The sequence below is a fragment of the Eurytemora carolleeae genome, unplaced genomic scaffold, assembly GCF_000591075.1.
Source record: "Eurytemora carolleeae unplaced genomic scaffold, Eaff_2.0 scaffold305, whole genome shotgun sequence".
Classification (NCBI taxonomy): Eukaryota; Metazoa; Arthropoda; class Copepoda; order Calanoida; family Temoridae; genus Eurytemora; species Eurytemora carolleeae.
In genome coordinates, this window is record NW_019396192.1 from 82475 (window position 1) to 102550 (window position 20076).

At 31.6% G+C, this 20076-nt stretch overlaps 3 protein-coding genes across 4 annotated transcripts; 1 reads left to right on the forward strand and 2 right to left on the reverse strand.

Annotated features, from left to right (window-relative positions):
- Positions 1-350: 350 nt before the first annotated feature.
- LOC111697757 (syntenin-1) lies at positions 351-6381 on the reverse strand. Its single transcript, XM_023467864.1, has 10 exons — positions 6237-6381; positions 6044-6143; positions 5441-5560; positions 5323-5383; positions 4795-4847; positions 4651-4714; positions 3401-3484; positions 2587-2630; positions 1627-1701; positions 351-1026 (listed from the first exon to the last, which is right to left on the reverse strand). Exons 1-10 carry the CDS (start codon positions 6265-6267, stop codon positions 972-974), a joined length of 687 nt encoding a protein of 228 aa, XP_023323632.1. The 5' UTR covers positions 6268-6381; the 3' UTR covers positions 351-971.
- Positions 6382-6639: 258 nt separating this feature from the next.
- Positions 6640-7957, forward strand: LOC111697776 (uncharacterized). Its single transcript, XM_023467895.1, has 2 exons — positions 6640-7110; positions 7637-7957. Exons 1-2 carry the CDS (start codon positions 6679-6681, stop codon positions 7892-7894), a joined length of 690 nt encoding a protein of 229 aa, XP_023323663.1. The 5' UTR covers positions 6640-6678; the 3' UTR covers positions 7895-7957.
- Positions 7958-11658: 3701 nt separating this feature from the next.
- LOC111697777 (uncharacterized) lies at positions 11659-19448 on the reverse strand. Of its 2 annotated transcripts, XM_023467897.1 has the most exons (12): positions 19357-19446; positions 19142-19174; positions 17687-17752; positions 17337-17369; positions 16996-17061; positions 16282-16373; positions 15347-15397; positions 14482-14540; positions 14242-14339; positions 13892-14007; positions 11950-12060; positions 11659-11767 (listed from the first exon to the last, which is right to left on the reverse strand). In XM_023467897.1, the coding sequence occupies exons 1-12, from the start codon at positions 19414-19416 to the stop codon at positions 11668-11670; spliced, it is 885 nt and encodes a 294-aa protein (XP_023323665.1). In that variant the 5' UTR covers positions 19417-19446; the 3' UTR covers positions 11659-11667. The 2 variants fall into 2 exon arrangements, with proteins under 2 accessions (XP_023323665.1, XP_023323666.1); XM_023467898.1 differs by lacking the exon at positions 17687-17752 and having other exon boundaries at positions 19357-19448.
- Positions 19449-20076: the final 628 nt, after the last annotated feature.

A 20076-nucleotide genomic window follows, 5' to 3' on the forward strand; every position in this document is an offset into this window, starting at 1 on the left:
CACAAACTCCAATTTTCTAATCCCGATATCTCTGCAACCCGATGGTGTAGACCTTTGATATTTCAATCTATACATTCTGATAGATCAAATAGTTTAGCTTGAAATATTAAAGGTTTACAATATTAGGTTGTAAAGATATAGGGATTAGAAAATTAAGGTTTGAGGCAAATACTCTATTCCTCTCCTAAATTGTTGATCCATGTTTTTCTTGAACCCTGACCGGAAATAACCTTTACCGGGGTCATGTGAGTTGCCACAAAAGATTTGGACCTGATTGGTTTAACCATTTTGACGTTTTTGAAACACAAACAAACACCCAAACAAATAGACAAACAAGCAAAATATAGATATCAATAAACCAAAAATATATTATCAGAATTCTAACAAAAAGACTTTCCCAAAAATTAGATTAATAATTAGCACTGTATTTCGCCACCCAAAACTGAACTGCCTCAAGAGTATGTCTGATTTATGGTCACAAGGTAAAATACTTGAACTATTCTTACATTACATGAACTTTAAGCAGCGATTTTTCTTCTTCATACATACACACTGAACTTTATTATAGAGAGATCAAATATCCAACAAGCTTAAATGCATTTTTTGATCAGAAAACTTCTGGAGAAGTTCAGTTTAATTATCTCAATTATGGTGGATTTTCGCAGACCCATGAACAGACGTAGAAGTTCAGATTTATGCGATATTACTGGTACGATTATGTGATTTTGTAGCTACTCTAGTTTTGATTTTATTCACTAGTAGGAGAAAAGTAATTTAAAACACTATTCCTTTTAGCTCATCAATTAGAGAAGTTAGGATTGTAAAAGTTTGAGGTTAAAGTTTAAACAAATAAATATCTTAATCTTCATATAATAAATCTTGATCGATAATTTGTTTTAACAAGAATAATTAATCTTTTTATCAGTATACAGGTCGTCTGCATAATTTTCTTTATTCATTTTCTTGTAGATCTACTGACAACTACTGTGGTTCATCTGATTTTCTAGAAGCCAGGGAGACATATCTCTAAATAAAATATTATTTTGTTAAAATTTATAAATTAAAATTAAATGTTTAACACTGGAAAAAACTCTGAATGTAGAGGAAAATGTAACATATTTCAATTTGATATTTAAACACTATGAAATCGTTCGATCAAATAGTCTAAGTTTAAAGTTTAAACAATCAGGTTTAAAAGATAGGGATTAGAAAATTTGAGTTTGTGGCAAGTGATCTGAGCTGGGAACTTTTGATTTCTGGATATCGGGATTAATGCTTGATCCACTCTTTTTCTTTATCTCGAGATTAAATAATGCTTGTTTTCCTCTTGGTATTAATCTCCAGATTAATTAATTGATCGGGATTAAGGATATCCCATTAAAAAGTTTTCCGCTCAGAAGTCAGAACTTTTGTATTATTAATCTCTGGATTAAGCAATGATCTCCATCTTATGCAGATCTAAGGATTAATTTAATTCTTCTTCTATATCCCGTAATGTTCATATCCTACAGGGATAATCTAAATTGATTGATCAAGCACTGATCATCAAATTTAAAAGTTCCAACATTAGATATCGAGATCAAGTGTTCAAGATTAACAATATCTACTGAAATAAAAACGTTAAACCTGATTAAAGCTCTAAATATAGCGATATCCATCAAAGTAACTGCTACTGTTTCTCCACAATCAGATATCCAAGTTCTATATATCCAGAGTTATAGGCGATTTTTAAAAACATTTATAATACTCATATTTTAAGGATTATGAAAACAATCTTACCGCCTGAAATTAGAATGGTTTAAATCTATCTTGAAGCAGAAACAAACTATTTTTGTTTATTTTCAGAATTATACTTTATTTTTTTTAAAATTGTTTTTTTTTTATAAATTGGATACAAAGGAATTGAATTTTTGCCACAAACTCTGATTTTCTAATCCCTAGATCTTTGCAACCCAAAGTCTCATAACTTAGATATTTCAAACTTTGAATTAATTCTGTTAGTTCAAATAATTAAAGTTACAAATGTTATATGTTAACATTATCAGGTTGCAAAGATATAACAAATATAGAAAATATGGGTTTGGGGCAAAGACTAAATTCCTTTTCGTATTTACGGAGAATATCCAAATACATTTTATATTTGTAAAATAGGCTTTGTCGTGTTCCTGAACTTAAAACTTAGGTTATTATATGTTTCTTCAAATACAGTTTTACCCAGGACATCGGATACACAAATAGAATTTATAAAATGTCGTCTTCTAAACCAACTACTATTGGAATACTGCAGATATTTAGTTTTTTAATTGAATACTTATTTAGAGCTCTTTAAAACTGTTCCCGCATATATCAAGGCTTTTTTTTACAAATACTGAGATTTAGGTATTAAAGTATAAAACCCATTGAAATATTGTCAAGACGACATTTTTTTAAATTCTTTTGATTACTCCGAGGTTCTCGGTTAAGCTGTATTTGAATAAACATTTAGTTAATAACCTAATTAATTCCTTTCATCTAGATAAAGCAAGGCATCTTTATATTAATATTAATATAATATTAAATATTTTAAAATATTTTCTATTTTTTAACCTGATCATTTTATCAGATAATCCGACAGTACAGGAACCGTTGATCTAGAGGAAAAATTAAAAAATTACTAATTATTTTTACTTCCTTTTTTTTGTAATTTTCATTTTCCTTAACTTAAACTTAACTTAACTTAACTTAAACTTAACTTAAACTTAACTTAAACTTGAAATATTTCATTTGGGTTTTAAATAAAAATAGGGAAACCATGGATGTCAAATGAGGATTTTAAGTTTTTTTTGATTAATTTTACAATAAAGATATATTTCTTTTATTTATTTTCAAAGAAAAGAATTTTTGCTATTAAATAAGAATATAATCAGCGTTTTTAATCCCCAAAAGTGTCTTACTGTTAGAGTTTCGATAGCATCGCGCTATTATCTCATGTTTGATTTGACATTTGTACTCTACTGTACAAGTCTGCCAAGAAATGGAAAATAGGAAGACGCATTGAGACTATAAACAAAGTGCGTACACATGTACTGAAACTGGTAGTAACCTCGACGCAAGAAAGAATTTCTTTTCGAAACAAAACGAACATGTAAAATTGATGAAATATCTTTTGAAAAATGTTCTTAACTTACTCTTTATTTGAATATAAAACCACTGTACAAGGAATACAAGTGTGTTAATTTAAGAAATGTTAAGTTTCATTGCCTCTTAAAAATATTTCTGCACTAAATCTGCAGATTCAGTACAAAGTAATTAGTCGAACAAAATACCCAGGACCAGAGAAGTACTTCACCTCTTTTATCAATTTTACTTTTGAAAAAATTTCTGGAAGAGTTGCCACCAAACATTTTTGTTTTGATACTACCTCGATAAGCTGTTGGTTAATCAATACTCCGTTCTTAGCAGCAGAGGTGTTTATTCCTATTCCAGTGATTATACCGTTTTCTATCTAAATAATAATTGACTACTACTATTCCTATTCCAGTGATTATTCCGTTTTCTATCTAAATATTAATTGATTACTACTATTCCTATTCCAGTGATTATTCCGTTTTCTATCTAAATATTAATTGATTACTACTATTACTATTCCAGTGATTATTCCGTTTTCTATCTAAATATTAATTGACTACTACTATTCCTATTCCAGTGATTATGCCGTTTTCTAAATAAATATTAATTAACTAATTAACTATCAAACTTGAATTCTGTATAAACAAAGAGAATATAATATATATTAGAGGGGAATTTACTAGAAATATGTGTAAAACGGCCATTTTGTTGTACTGTTTCCATACTGCAAGTATACTTTACATATTTAGGCTATATAACCTTTTGGGCTCTGGGACATCATTTTATAGAAAATCTAAAATTAATATTAAAAGAAAACCAAATTATGAAATAGGCTGGTTTATAATTGACCAATGATCATTTCACAGACTCTATGCATTTCAATTTAGAAACGATGATTTTTCGTTATAGCTATAAATCAAATGATGTTATTTATTCACCTAATTCATTATATAAAGTTTATTTAACAGCTTTAAAAAATTCGAAATTGAAATGGATAGTCTAGGGAACATACTGTATTAATGTACTCTACTGCATATAATTTGTGTACATTTACATGATTTGTACACTTTGAACTCCCTTTCAGACTAAAAGGGACTGAATAAATTAATACCGCGAGATTCCCTAAATTCCCCTCTAATATATATTCTGTTCTCTTTGTGTATAAATCTCCTTTTAGCTAAAAGTAAACAGAAATCGGAACTTTTGTGTTGTTAATATCGGGAATCATCTTTTGCAGACCTACTGATTAACTTAATTCCTTCTCAATTTCCCGTTGTAATTATGCCCTGCAGGAATAACTGAAATGAAAGGAATAAGAAAATTTAGCATTGATCTTTAAATTAAAAAGCCCAAATTGGATATCGAAATCAAGCGTTCAAGATTAACGATATTAATCAACTCAAAAGTTCTCACTTCTGTTTCTAAAAAAGTTAAAATATTTTGTTCAGATTGAAAACCATGATTTTTTATTTTTTTTTCTGGCTGCATATTGGCAGAAATTAAAAAGATGTCCTCCTCATACGATATAAAGCTTAATAGTACCTTCATTCCCAATGTTCCTGCTCCATCTTTTTGTAAAACAAGGCCTCTAGACAGCGGCCTATCTCTAGAATTATTATCATTCTTAGAGTGTTTCTCTTAAATATTTTATTGTAATCATATATGTTTCGTGAATATTAGATAAACCTGATAGCCATGATTATATAATTAACAGGTTCACTTTTTAGTGCGGAGTGTACCTGTAAACAAGAAGTTTAAATCAGTTTAATCTTGAGTTTCATCCAATATAAAAATCTCGAGTTTTAACAAAGGAATTGAGTTTTTGCAACAAATTACATTTTCTAACCCCTATATCTTTGCAACCTGATGGCGTAATCCTTTGATATTTCAAACTTAGACTATTTGATCTACCAGAATTAACAGTTTGAAATATCAAAAGTCTATGGAAACGGGTTGCTAAGTTATAAGAATTAGAAAATCTGAGTTTGCGCCAAAAACTCAATTCCTTAATCTCGTTTTTTAAACTCAATTTAATAATCTCATTTTTTATTAATATCGTATTTTAACTCCAGTTATAATCTCATGTTTTAATATTCTAATATTCATCTAGGGTTTTAAAATAATCACATCTTTTAAACCAGTTTCATTATCTCGTGTTTTTCACCAATTAATTAATCTCATGTTTAAACCCTTAAACTTTAAAATATATTTCACCTTTTCTCGATCCCACCCTGCAACACTTTTCCTACCTAGAGCAAGAATCTGATCACCGAACCTAAAATGCGAGAAATAAATAAAAAATTGTCTAAGTCTGACTTCACTTGATGCATACCTGAGACCTGCCATAGCTGAAGGACTACCTGGAGTAACGAGTGAGACGAAAACTCCTTTTCTCAAGGTCTGAACTCTCAATCCAACCTTTCCGGATTCATCCTTGCATAAGATAACAATCCTACAAAGGATCTGTTTGTTGCCATCAAACTATGATTTTTCAGTCCCTATATTTTTGCAACCTTATATTCGGTGGATATTTTATAGATTTAAGAAAGTAAAATTTGTGATTGTTTTTATTTTTGTCAAAGGATTTAAGTCTTTGTCACAAACTAAAATGTTCTAATTTTTATATCTTTGAAAATTGATGATCCAAACCTTTGATTTTTCAGAATTAGATTATTTTACTTAACTGAATTAATAGTTCGAAATATCTCATTTGCAAAGATTATAGGGATTAGAAAATTCGAGTTTTTGACAAAGACTTTCCTTTATTTTTTGAATTTTAAAGGTCTTTAATTTAGCTAGCTGTCCGGGTCCCGTTTGATCATATGTTTTATACCTTTTTGTTGGGTCACACGTTTAAAAATCGAAATGGTTTATACTGCATATAATACAAGTTCAAAAAAAAGGTTTATTATCTACTATTAGTCTCTACTGTGACCTGTTAAGCCATGGATTTGGTAGGTTCTGACAACCCGAAGAGGAGACAAGATCTTCAAATGACAGAAAACTGCAAACCTCTCTCGGATTCATTTTTTCACCTTTTTTTTTTAGAATAAATAACCTTTAAAATATTCGCATCAAAATTAAATTCTTTAAGCTTTACTTTTCATCCTAAAAAATTAATAACTCACCATTATATTTGGATAATGCCATGTTCTCCATATGCAATAATCTATAGTCTATCTAGACTGCAGTGCATACACTACGTAAATATGGACTTTTGATATTAGAGACAAATCAATACAAAACACTTGTTCTTTATCAGATATGCGTTATGCATGGCAGGGTATTAAATTACAACTTAGAATTTAATGCCAAAATATAATGTATAAGAATAAGCCATCTCTTAAGATAATTTTGAGTTGACAAAATGTTGACAATGTTAAACTTCGTCAGTTGTCTCTAACATTTCTAGTTGAATGATAATGATATTTAAAAATTATCTCAACAAAAAAAATCACTAGGCTTAATTAACATCAACATAAATCTGAATATTTTTACGATTAATATTGTAAATGCGGGAAATCTAAAAGAAGAAATACGCAATATTAGTTTACTTTCGACAACTTTAGAATGGAAGTTCAAAATTTTATCAGAAGATTTCACTCCGACCTATTTTATCTTGGAAGAAAACACCAAAATGTTCTTACTCTTGCAATCAAAATTACTTTGGCCATCACAGGAGTTCTCTGTTTTGTTTGCTTACGAAGCTGTATGGGTCCAGATATAGTTGTAATTCCAACTATAAACTTAGAACAAGAAGTTTGGGACCATACGGATGAGGTGAATGGAATTGTATCTGTTAAGTTAATGTACGCAGAAGAAGACATTTCTCAGGAGCATATCCAATCGCCTTTTTTGGGAAAATTACTTTATGCTTCAACCATCATTGGAAACTGGATAGCGGGGTTGCTTAACATTCTCGGCAAAGTATTCTCATGGAAATGTGAAAGCTTTCATGCCATTTTTAGAGGCCTAGAATGGTTTTTTGCCTGCATGGAAAAGGTATTTCTTATATTCTACAACAAAGATATTGAGTTTTTGTCACAATTTTAAATTTTCTATTCCTATATCTATGCAGCTTAAAGGTGTAAACCTATGCTTTTTCAAACTTAGATTATTTAATCTGACAGAAATTATAGTTTGAAATATTAAAGGTCTACAACATCAACTTGCAAAGATAAAGGGATAAGAAAATATGAGTTTGTGACAAAGACTCAATTCCTTTGTATAGGCATGGTTTTGATATAGTTTTTTAATAATATAATAAAAATAATAATACAACTACAATGCATGTTTCATACTTAAGATTATATAAGTGGTAATGAGTTTGTCATCTACGATTTATATTTCAACGTTAAAAAGATGACTTATTCATGTTTGCTTTTAATCACATGTATTCTTGTAGCGCGACTGTACTTGATAATTATTAAGTTGCCGACTACTTTTCTTTACTGTGGCATTGGTTGTTTTTAATTAACTGAACTTGTGTCTTACTATTTTTAAAGTCTTTATTGAATTCTTATTTTAGGCAATTGTACCTTTACCTAAGGTAACTCTTTCCAAAATTTCGGCTGAAGATGGAAGTTTAGTACGCAACTTGCTGGAGTTTTTGTTGGGTTTTCTTGTGGTCTGCCTGCTGACAGCTATTTGTGTGATTGCTACGAGGAAACATGGAAACACTGTTCTCAGAATCAATTCTTTTGGGAACTGGGAATACGCTCCAAGTCTACAGAGAGAGATGTTCGAGAAAAAAACTAATCGGTTTAGAAAACCAATATGTGAGTAGAGATGATCAACTTAGCATAAACATTAGCCTTACATATAATAAATTCAATTGCACTTTACTTTACTTTATTGTATGTTTTGTTTAGGTTAAAATATTTATAAGATTTTTATGTTTTACAGTTACAGTTAACGAATATTATTGTGATGTAGAATATGTCATCAAATAATCAACCTTCAAACAGACATAGGTTACAATTGGACAAACAAATCTAATACAATGCAGGCAATAACCAGAAGTGAAATATTTCCTGCACTGTATCGTAATGAAACCCAGTATCGGAGTCAGCCAGTTCTGTAGATATTAATATTTTTATTAAGAAATATTTTTTCATGTGGGTTCAACTATACTCTCTTAAAGGAATTGAGTCTTGGCCACAAACTCGATATTTTCTTATTACTTTATCTTTGGAACCAAATGTTGCATACCTTAGATATTTCAAACTATGAATTCTGTTAGATCAAGTAATCTGAGTTTGAAATATCAAAGGTTTACAACATCGAGTTCTAAAGATATTGTGGTTTAAATATTTGATTTTGTTCCAAAGACTCAATTCCTTTCCGGCTCAGGGTTTCTTTTCAATCAGAGACCATGTAAAATGAATAATGAGGAGTAGTTGGACTAGGTATTAAGGTGATTAGGTTGAACCAATTCTCCTATACTTGAGCCGGCGTTCAAAATAGAAAGTTCAACTAATCTACGGATTTGACTATTTCTCGATATTCATTAATTTTGGCCTCATGCTACTCTGCCAGGTTTTCTATTCTGCTATATTTTCTATTATTCCAAGTTTTCTATTCTACCAGGTTTTCTATTCTACCAGGTTTTCAATTCTACCAGGTTTTCTATTCTACCAGGTTTTCAATTCTACCAGATTTTCTATTCTTCCAGGTTTTCTATTCTATCCGATTTTCTGTTATTCCAGATTTTTCTATTCTACCCTGTTTTTTATTCTACCAATTTTTTCTATTCTACCAGATTTTCTATCCTACCAGGTTTGCTATTCTACCAGATTTTCTATTCTTCCAGATTTTCTATTCTTCCAGATTTTCTATTCTACCAGATTTTCTATTCTACCAGATTTTCTATTCTACCAGATTTTCTATTCTACCAGATTTTCTATTCTACTAGATTTTCTATTCTACCAGATTTTCTTTTCTACCAGATTTTCTATTCTATCAGATTTTCTATTCTACTAGATTTTCTATCATAAAAGGTTTTTTATTCTGTTAGGTTTCTGTTCAAACCTCTGAAGAAATATAATGGAACACTTGATTGGGTTAATATTAATTAATTATAATTAATTTATTGCAAGTTTGTTAAAAAAGTTGTTATCTTGTAAGTCGCAAATTTAGAAATTACGCAGTTGATTTACTACAAATATATGATTTATATACATATAGGGTCAACGAAGAGCTTTGATACTTTTCCCACGACAAATGACAAATGTCATTTGCACAAACATTTAAAGATATTCTTCAATCTTTGAAAAAGCTTTCAGTATTTATTTGTCAACCTAATTTTTCATACTTGTAAAATTACTTGAGACATGATTAGTTTTGTTCACATTTAGACAGATTTTTGCAATAAATTGAAAAGTACTAAAGAAGTCAGATAACATTTTGAAAACACCCGAGCTCGGGAAATTTTGTTAGCTTGTAAAAGTAGGTTGTGACGAAAATCTGCAAATTATTCCAAAGATCAAGACAACGATCGTTATGCCGTTTCTTAACTGTTATGTTTCATAAGAAACCCTGCAACCTGCATCATTCTTTTTTACTGGTAACCACTGATCTATACAGCAACCTGCACCATTCTTTTTAACTGGTAACCATTGATCTATACAGCAACTTGCACCATTCTTTCTTACTGGTAACCTCTTATCTATACGGCAACCTGCACCATTCTTTTAAAACTGGTAATCACTGTTCTATACAGCAACCTGCACCATTCTTTTTTACTGGTAACCACTGATCTATACAGCAACCTGCATCATTCTTTTTAACTGGTAACCGCTGATCTATACAGCAACCTGCACCATTCTTTTTATTTAGTAACAACTGATCTATACAGCAACTTGCACCATTCTTTTTTACTGGTAACAACTGATCTATACAGCAACTTGCACCATTCTTTTTTACTGGTAAAAACTGATCTTTACAGCAACCTTCACCATTCTTTTTAACTGGTAACCGCTGATCTATACAGCAACCTGCACCATTCTTTTTTACTGGTAACCCCTGATATATACAGCAACCTGCACCATTCTTTTTTAACCGGTGACCACTGATCTATACAGAAACCTGCACCATTATTTTTTTACAGGTAACCACTGATCTATACAGCAACCTGACCATCCTTTTTTAACTGGTAACCACTGATCTATACAGAAACCTGCACCATTCTTTTTTTACAGGTAACCACTGATCTATACAGCAACCTGCACCATTCTTTTTTACTGGTAATCACTGATCTATACAGCAACCTGCACCATTCTTTTTTTACTGGTAACCACTGATCTATACAGCAATCTGCACCATTCTTTTTTACTGGTAACCACTGATCTATACAGCAACCTGCATCATTCTTTTTTACTGGTAACCACTGATCTATACAGCAACCATTCTTTTTTTTACTGGTAACCACTGAGATATACAGCAACCATTCTTTTTTTACCGGTAACCACTGATCTATACAGCAACCTACACCATTCTTTTTTACTGGTAACCACTGGTTTATACAGCAACCTGCATCATTCTTTTTTTACTGGTAACCACTGATCTATACAGCAACCTGCATCATTCTTTTTTTACTGGTAACCTCTGATCTATACAGCAACCTGCATCATTCTTTTTTACTGGTAACAACTGATCTATACAGCAACCATTCTTGTTTTACTGGTAACCACTGGTCTATACAGCAACCTGCATCATTCTTTTTTACTGGTAACCACTAATCTATACAGCAACCTGCACCATTTTTTTTCTTTCTGGTAACCACTGATCTATACAGCAACCTGCATCATTCTTTTTTTACTGGTAACCACTGATCTATACAGCAACATGCACCATTCTTTTTTACTGGTAACCTCTGATCTATACAGAAACCATTCTTTTTATACTGGTAACCCCTGATCTATTCAGCAACCTGCACCATCTTTTTTACTGGTAACCACTGATATATACAGCAACCTTGCCACAAACTTAAAACTTCCCATCTCTATATCTTTGCAACCTGTTGGTGTAAACCTTTAATATTTCAAACTTATACTTTTTGATAAAAAAAATTTCATACTTTGGAATGTCTACGAAATCAGGTTGCAAAACTATAGGGATTAGAAAAAAAATGAAATTGATCATGACTGATTTTGAATATTACTGCGGACACAGCTTTTACGTCAATCTAAAATAAATTAAAAGAACGATTGAAATTTTCAATGATAAATCCTTTTATTAAAGAAAAAGTAGTTTTTAATATGTTACCGTAAAAATTTTATTTTCTCATGCATAAATGTGAGTAAACTAGGGGAGCTACAAGATCCCAAAGTCGTACCTTATCCTTCTGTTCAGTGAGTTATTCTTACCCGCTATATATTTTGTTAACCCTATCCCTGCTGGGGTATCAGAAAATTTCAACAGCCTCAGACCAATACTTTTTGAGTTATGTAAAAAAAACTACAGGGGGGGGGTCAAATTGACCCCCCCCCAGCAGGAATAGGGTTAAACAAAATAACAATATCAATACAAGATTGATTCGAACCAGAAAAGTACATTAGTTTAAATTTGTTTATTAGAAGATGATATTGATGCATATGTCGGGTACGTCTGTTCTTTTTCAATTTCTGATTCAATGTCTTGGCTGTTCCAGTCTACTGGTCTAAATATAAAAGTTCAGGGTGAACATCAAATAATTTGTTTGTATTAATCAAAATGTGATAATAAGGAAAAATCTTGTTTGTAAAACACCTCTTGTCTTTATAGAATACCTTCTTGTATGTAAAGGAATTTTCTTTGAGATTTCAAAAATTTTGCATATTACTTGGGTTTTATGAAGTTAACCTGAAATGGACAAAAAGATTATCATAGGATTCTCCATCTAGAGGATCCTGTCTTCCATGTGGTAATCTTGCAGATTCAAATAAGATCATTTCTCCGGGATGTAGCAGTATCCTAGTATACATGGAGATATTAGTCTACAGTTCTATATATAGCAGTATCCTAGTATACATGGAGATATTAGTCTACAGTTCTATAAATAGCTGTATCCTAGTATACAAGGAGATATTAGTCTGCAGTTCTATATATAGCTGTATCCTAGTATACAAGGAGATATCAGTCTACAGTTCTATATATAGCTGTATCCTAGTATACAAGGAGATTTTAGTCTACAGTTCTACATATAGCAGTATCCTAGTATACAAGGAGATATCAGTCTTCAGTTCTATATATAACAGTATCCTAGTATACAAGGAGATATTAGTCTACAGTTCTATATATAGCTGTATCCTAGTATACAAGGAGATATTAGTCTACAGTTATATATATAGCAGTATCCTAGTATACAAGGAGATATCAGTCTACAGTTCTATATATTGCAGTATCCTAGTATACAAGGAGATATTAGTCTATAGTTCTATATATAGCAATATCCTAGTATACAAGGAGATATTAGTCTACAGTTCTATATATAGCTGTATCCTAGTATACAAGGAGATATTAGTCTAAAGCTCTATATATAGCTGTATCCTAGTATACAAGGAAATATTAGTCTACAGTTCTATATATAGCAGTATCCTAGTATACAAGGAGATATTAGTCTACAGTTCTATATCTAGCCGTATCCTAGTATACAAGGATATATTAGTCTACAGTTCTATATATAGCAGTATCCTAGTATACATGGAGATATTAGTCTATAGTTCTATATATAGCTGTATCCTAGTATACATGGAGAAAGTCTAAAGTGCTTCCAAATTAATGTTATGCTATGATGTCATGGATATTAGGATGAGGAGAATGGTTAAAATCAGAAACTATGGGGAATCGTCCTGGTTTTGTTTGATGTTTGGAAAATGACTAATATCTGAACGTTTCCTTCCTTATATCATTATTATTATAAAAATCTATTTAATTTCAAACAAATCATTCAGATATTACACCCTATGGTCATCGATTATCTTTCGCCACATTTGTATATAGTTGATTTTTCATACTATGTTTTAATTGTTATGATCTGAGAGTTACTTATAAAAACATTTATTCCTGTTTCGAGGATTTTTGGTAATGAATTTTCATATTTTCCAGGAACGTTCGAATACAAGTTGGAAGTTAAATTTATTTTTCAAAAAATAAAATCAAATATATACAAATATGGCTTAAGATAATCGATGACCATAGGGTGTAATATCTGAGTGATTTGTTTGAAATTAAATAGATTTTTTTACGGTCTAAGTCGTATTGTAACAGTGGGCGAGTTTTGTTGATCTTTTACGATCAGCAATTCAAGGATGTTTTGGATCGCTGAGATCATAGCTACCAAGGGGAATCATGCCCCCTTTCCCCCCCCCCCCATCTTTAACCCTACGGTTGGACTTTAGAATCCTATTTTGAATACTAACGAGAATATTTGAGAAACTCAGTGCATTGCTTTATTGATTTTTATTCATATACTATAGTATGTTGCATCTTTCTGAATTTGTATAGATACTACGATCTTCGGTATTAGTCGTTTTTAACAATTTTCTCCTTATAGACGCAACAGATAGAAGTAAGATTAGAAGCGATCAAAAGCGCTTTTTTATCGCATGAAGCCTATATCCCCTTACATTTTTCGCAAACACTCCCTGTAAGGTTTGTATTTCATCAGTTTATGTGAACAGGAAACAAATATACACTTAACTTTCTCTGAAGAACCACAAGCAGGCTAAACTGCCTTTTAAATCAGAAATACTTCTAATATACCTGGAGATATTAAACTGTATCCTATTTAACTAATAATAACCTGGTCACTTCTCTATCTGAATTAAGAACAAGAAAATCCCAAGGAGTTGATATATTCTGTGAAAGATTCAGAATAACTCCGATTACATTTACGTCAGCTTTGTCAACATGGAGCGCCTAGACAATCATAAGTGTATTTATTTTATCTATATATACCCGAGCGGTTCAGTCAAAACGGCTGAATCGCTCGGGTACAAATCTTTTGTGGGACCTCACATGATCCCAGGAAAGGTGTATGTATTATCATAACTGAAAAAAATTGCCTTGGAAAAATTTCGATTTTCAAAATCCACGAAAAAACAATTAAAAGTTAAAGCTGGGTTCGAAGTGTCCTGGATAAAATAAACCTACCAGCCTGGAACCCTTGTTGTATCTTCGAACAAAATAAAGTTGTGAATTTCCTAATTTTATTCCACTCCATTCTTCAACTATTGGTCGCAGAACCTCATCTTAAGATTAAAAATGGGGAAAATTTAATTTTGTGAAGAATATTTGGTCGATAGTTCTAGTATGGTTCTAGTTGTATAAATCTTTCATAGTTTAAAAAACAAATGAATTTTCAAAGAAAAAATATTGAAATATCTGTCAAACCTACTGTTGATCGCACCAACTGTATATCCTTCAGTGGTATGAAGGTAGCAACAGTCTTCCTAATAACAAAGTTTAACTAATATAATATTAATAATCTAATTTTATATTTAAAAATGAACCCCACAAAGGTGATTACTATGCATAATTTAGTCAGTATTTTTATTTAAATTCATGGTTCCATAAAGTTTAAAACTAGTTCCTTTCGGTAATTTCCTAAAGAACGAATTTTGAACCCCCCTCCCCCCAGGTTATCAATGCTCATGTGGCCGCAGCGTCCGGCACCCTAGCGTGTCCTAGCCGCGGCGCTCGGCCCCTAGCCTATAATAGCCGCAGCGCTCGGCAATCTTGCCTGTCCTAGCCGCAGCGCTCGGCATCCTTGCCTGTCCTAGCCGCAGCGCTCGGCTCAGAAATTGTCTTAACCTAACCTACCCTAAAATAATAAAAAATAAATAATAATAATTTTGCTAAAATCATAAGCAAAATTNCGTTTAGTATATAACTAAGACTTTATGCCAGACATACACCCCAGTTTAATCCTCAACTTGTTATAATTAAAAAGCTTTAGGTCGTCATTAAAGTTTCATCCTTTCTGTGTAACCCTGAATTCCTGTTCACGTACTTGGAAATGATGGACACCGGAAACTTTCCAGTTGATGATGCAGTGGCCGGCGTTTATATCAATATAATGAAGCCGCCTTTCCTATTTAAGTTTTGATTTCTAACTTGTGAATACATGCTGTTTAAAAGCTAGAAGTAAAAATTTATTTCGAAAGTCGTCTTCATTGTATTGATATAAATGACGACGACTGTAAAGTTTTCAGGATAAATCCGATTCCAAATTTTCCCAAAACAATGTTAATCCTACCTTGGGGTACAGTTGAGGTGACCTGTCCCAGAACAGACCTCAGGAATTGAACTAAAGTGGAAGTTAAAGAAGCTAGACAGTGTTTACAGATTACAGTGTACTAAAGTGTGTACAGATTACAGTGTACTGCAATGTATTTACAAATTACAGTTTACTGCGGTGTTTACAGATTACAGTGTACTGCAGTGTTTACAGATTAAAGTTTACTGAAGTGTTTACAGATTACAGTGTACTGCAGTGCTTAAAGATTACAGTGTACTGCAGTGTTAACAGATTACATACAGTGAAACCCTTAATAATAAATATATCGGAAGAATTTATCTAATGTCGTCTTGACAATGTTTCAATGAGTTTTATACTATATTACGTAAATTTCAGTATTTGCGAAAATAACTAAATAGCCATGAATATGCGGGAACAGTTTTATAGAGTTCCATATACTCATTTAATTAAAAACTAAATATCTGCAACATTCCATTATCAGAAAGTGAAGAATACGACATTTAATGAATTCTTTCGATGTATTCTTTATTAAGGGTTTCACTGTAGTACTGCAATGTATTTACAAATTACAGTATACTGCAGTGCTCACAGATTACAGTGTACTGCAGTGCTTGAAGATTACAGTGTACTGCAGTGTTTACAGATACAGTTTACTGGGACCGACTTTAATGAATTTTAATACGTAGCTGAAGTACAAACTTTTTAACCACCTATTCAAATTTAAAGATTAACGAAGGATTTGAATCGGTGATTCAAATTTGAACCCACAGTAGGCAGTTCAAATTCATGAAATCTGGTCCCTGAACATGTTTAAAGATATGTTAGCTGCAGATTAGAATTTCATACCAACTTTTCTAGAGATAAAGGAGAACAAAGACGACATTCATTTTACAGTATTCTGGTTCTCAGGTTCGAATTAAAAGTTGTTAAACCTGGAGATGTCAATTTGCCCGAGAACAAATTCGAATAGATTCTCGGGGATTTTCATCTTTTCAAATTCAGCCGAAGTGATCCGAGGAATTTTCTGAAAAGCATCTTTATTAATTGAACGAACTAAAAATTGACATTTGAAATTTTGTTACAGTAAAGCCCATTAAAGACGTCAACGGATGAATTTGTAGAATATCTTTTTCCAAATGCGCAATTCCTGCAAAACTAGAATTGCAGCTGCAACAAATTTTCGCAAAAAAACTTTTTTCTTTGTGGAAATCTCAGGTTTGTTAAACTTATATTACATATTGACAATTTCTTGTTGACCCTGACCTAAGGCTAACTTTTTCCGGAGTGCAAATTTGGCTCGGAATTTAAGTGATTTTTTCCCTAGCAATTTGAGCATTTTTAAATATATTTTTTGTGCAATATTAGTTCATTATTTTTCTAAAAATTTGAGAACTTTTTTTCGCGGAGTTTGCGCATTTTATGCGCATATTGAATTGCATAAAATTGTCATTTTCAGTGATAAAAACAAAATATTGGACTCATTGAAACGAAAATTCACGTGAATTCAGGAATTGTATTAGTAATAAAATCCTGATTTAAAACGAGTTGTTGTTGGGTCCATTTCCCCCTGAATTTAAGATACCTTTATTAACACGCTGCAAATTGAAATCAATTTAAAGATTGAGAAAATACACTTTTTAATTCACCTGCAGATGTTGAATATTTTTAAGCTGCATTCTTACAACAGAATGTAGCGTTTCATAATCCCAGTCCTTTAAATAATATATTTTCTTTTTAAACTGACTTGAACTCTAATTATTCATTGATATACNGGAGAGTTCATTTAGCATTCTGTCCAGTTTTGCCCTATATTGTCTTAATGTGTACTGTTGTTGTAATGTTGCTATGAAAGGAACATAAAATCATTGTAACGATTAAAAAAAACTGTTCAATAATTAAAAACTCCAAAGTTAAAGTGTAGGAATATTAATAAATATTACTTTCATGTTTATTTCAATTTTTTGTTTTTAAAAAATATAATTTATTCCTCGTGCAAAAATGTTTTGTGTCCACTCATGTCCTGAACATCAGTAACCCAGAATATTCCAGAGTAAATACTTAGTTTTTAAATTGTTCACTGTTAATTAGGGTTTCCAACGAAATTTTTATCTGCGCGCAATTGGGGGCACTGTACTTTCTTCCCAATTCCACGGAATACGAGAACACCTGCACGCAATTCCGCGCAACGGAATACAGATTGGAAACCCTACAGTTAATATTTTATTTATTTTTAAAGGGAATATTTGGGAAAACCCGCAAGTACAGAAATTATAAAACCCAGAGAATCAAACTTCTTTTATGCGTCCTTCAGCTTCTTATTTCAAATTCTAAGTTTCCCTTGTAGTTTAAGATTTTATGACAGTTATAGAGAAGGTTTGGTTCAGGACACTGCCAGTATTCTACCTAGAGAAGGTTTATTTCAGGAAAGTATTCTACCTAGAGAAGGTTCAGTTCGGAACAGTATTCTACCTTGATAATGTTTAGTTCAGAACAGTATTCTACCTAGAGAAAGTTTAGTTCGGAACAGTATTCTACCTAAAGAATGTTTAGTTCAAACAGTATTCTACCTAGAGATGGTTTAGTTCGGAACAGTATTCTACCTAAAGAATGTTTAGTTCAGAACAGTATTCTACCTAGAGATGGTTTAGTTTCAGAACAATTTTCTTCCTAGAGAAGGGTTAGTTTAGAACAGTATTCTACCTAGAGATGGTTTAGTTCGGAACAGTATTCTACCTAAAGAATGTTTAGTTCAGAACAGTATTCTACCTAGAGATGGTTTAGTTCGGAACAGTATTCTACCTAAAGAATGTTTAGTTCAGAACAGTATTCTACCTAGAGATGGTTTATTTCAGAACAATTTTCTTCCTAGAGAAGGGTTAGTTTAGAACAGTATTCTACCTAGAGATGGTTTAGTTCAGAACAGTATTTTACCTAGAGAAGGTTTAGTTTAGAACAGTAATCTACCTAGAGAAGGTATAGTTCAGAACAGAATTCTACCTAGAGAAGGTTTAGTTCAGAACAGTATTCTACCTAGAGAAGGTTTAGTTCAGGACAGTATTCTACCTAGAGAAGGTTTAGTTTTTAATAGTATTCTACCTAGAGAGGGTTTAGTTCAGAATAGTATTAAACCTAGAGAAGGTTTAGTTCGAACATTATTCTACCTAGAGATGGTTTAGTTCAGAACAATATTCTACCGAGAGAAGGTTTAGTTCGGAACAGTATTCTACCTAGAGAAGGTTTAGTTCGGAACAGTATTCTACCTAGAGATGGTTTAGTTCGGAATAGTATTCTACCTAGAGAAGGTTTAGTTTAGAACAGTAATCTACCTATAGAAGGTTTAGTTCAGAACAGAATTCTAACTAGAGATGGTTTAGTTTCGAACAGTATTCTACCTAGAGAAGGTTTAGTTCAGAACAGTATTCTACCTAGAGAAGGTTTAGTTTAGAACAGTAATCTACCTATAGAAGGTTTAGTTCAGAACAGAATTCTACCTAAAGATGGTTTAGTTTCGAACAGTATTCTACCTAGAGAAGGTTTAGTTCAGAAAAGTATTTTACCTAGAGATGGTTTAGTTTCGAACAGTATTCTACCTAGAGAAGGTTCAGTTTGGAACAATATTCTAACTATGGAGGGGTTAGTTAAGGGCACTGTCAGTATTCGACCAAGATAAAGAAGGTTTACTTTGAGAAACAACTAGTATTCTACCTTGCCTAGAGAATGTTTAAATTAATTCTATGTGTATGACAGAAAGAAATGGATTAGGTTTGAAAAAATGATAATAAAGATTAATACCTGTATAGTGCTAACTGGACACAAATCTTCCATCTTTAATTCACATTCAAATTCAGATTAACACTGAGTCGGCTTTTATTAGACGTTCACACACGGATAAAGCAAATATATTTTTCTATTAGAACAAACTTGGAAACACAGCTGTGAAAATGGATATATAATTAAAATAAAATCAAAATTTCCGCCATTTTGATTCAGCTGAATTTGATTGTTCCAGAAGATTGTGAAGATCCAAGATGGAGGAAATTCCAGATTATTAACATCAGCTTAAACATTCTTATATAATACTAAATTAAATCTCAAATTACATTCTAGAGAAAATTGTAACAGAAATATAATGGACGCCAAAATAAAATGAAAGTAATGTTTTTAAATTTTTTCATCTCAATCAAAAATTACATCTTTTTGTCTTTGGTAGAATTTTTTTTCAGAACAAAACGATTTGAAAAACAAACAAACAAAAAGCAACATTTGAAACCAGTGTTTCTGAAGTTGGCGGTAAGATTTTATTCGAAATGAAAAAAACAATCAAGTGAGTTTTGTTTTCAATACACACATTTCTCTTTTAAGTCATGTTTAGATTTCTACTTGCAACTGTAAACTTTAAAATTTGTGTTAAAACCTTTAACATTTTTGTTTTGTTTTGGTTATTTGCAGTTCACATTCTCCAGCTCTCTTTATAAAAAATATTTGTTTTTAAAGAACCTGTAAAATCTTTTTCTGGGAGATTTAGAAAGATGAAAATTTCCCTGTATGATAATTAGAGGACAGCAGTATGGTTTTGGTGAATTATGTTGACTGGGGGTGTCAGAAATATTTTTTTTTGCATTTTTTGAAAACGTCCCATAAACCTGAAAAAGTTTAATTTTGATAAAACTTTTTGTTCTGGGTGATTGCATATATTCATAGAAAACTTTCTTAAACCGACATGTTTT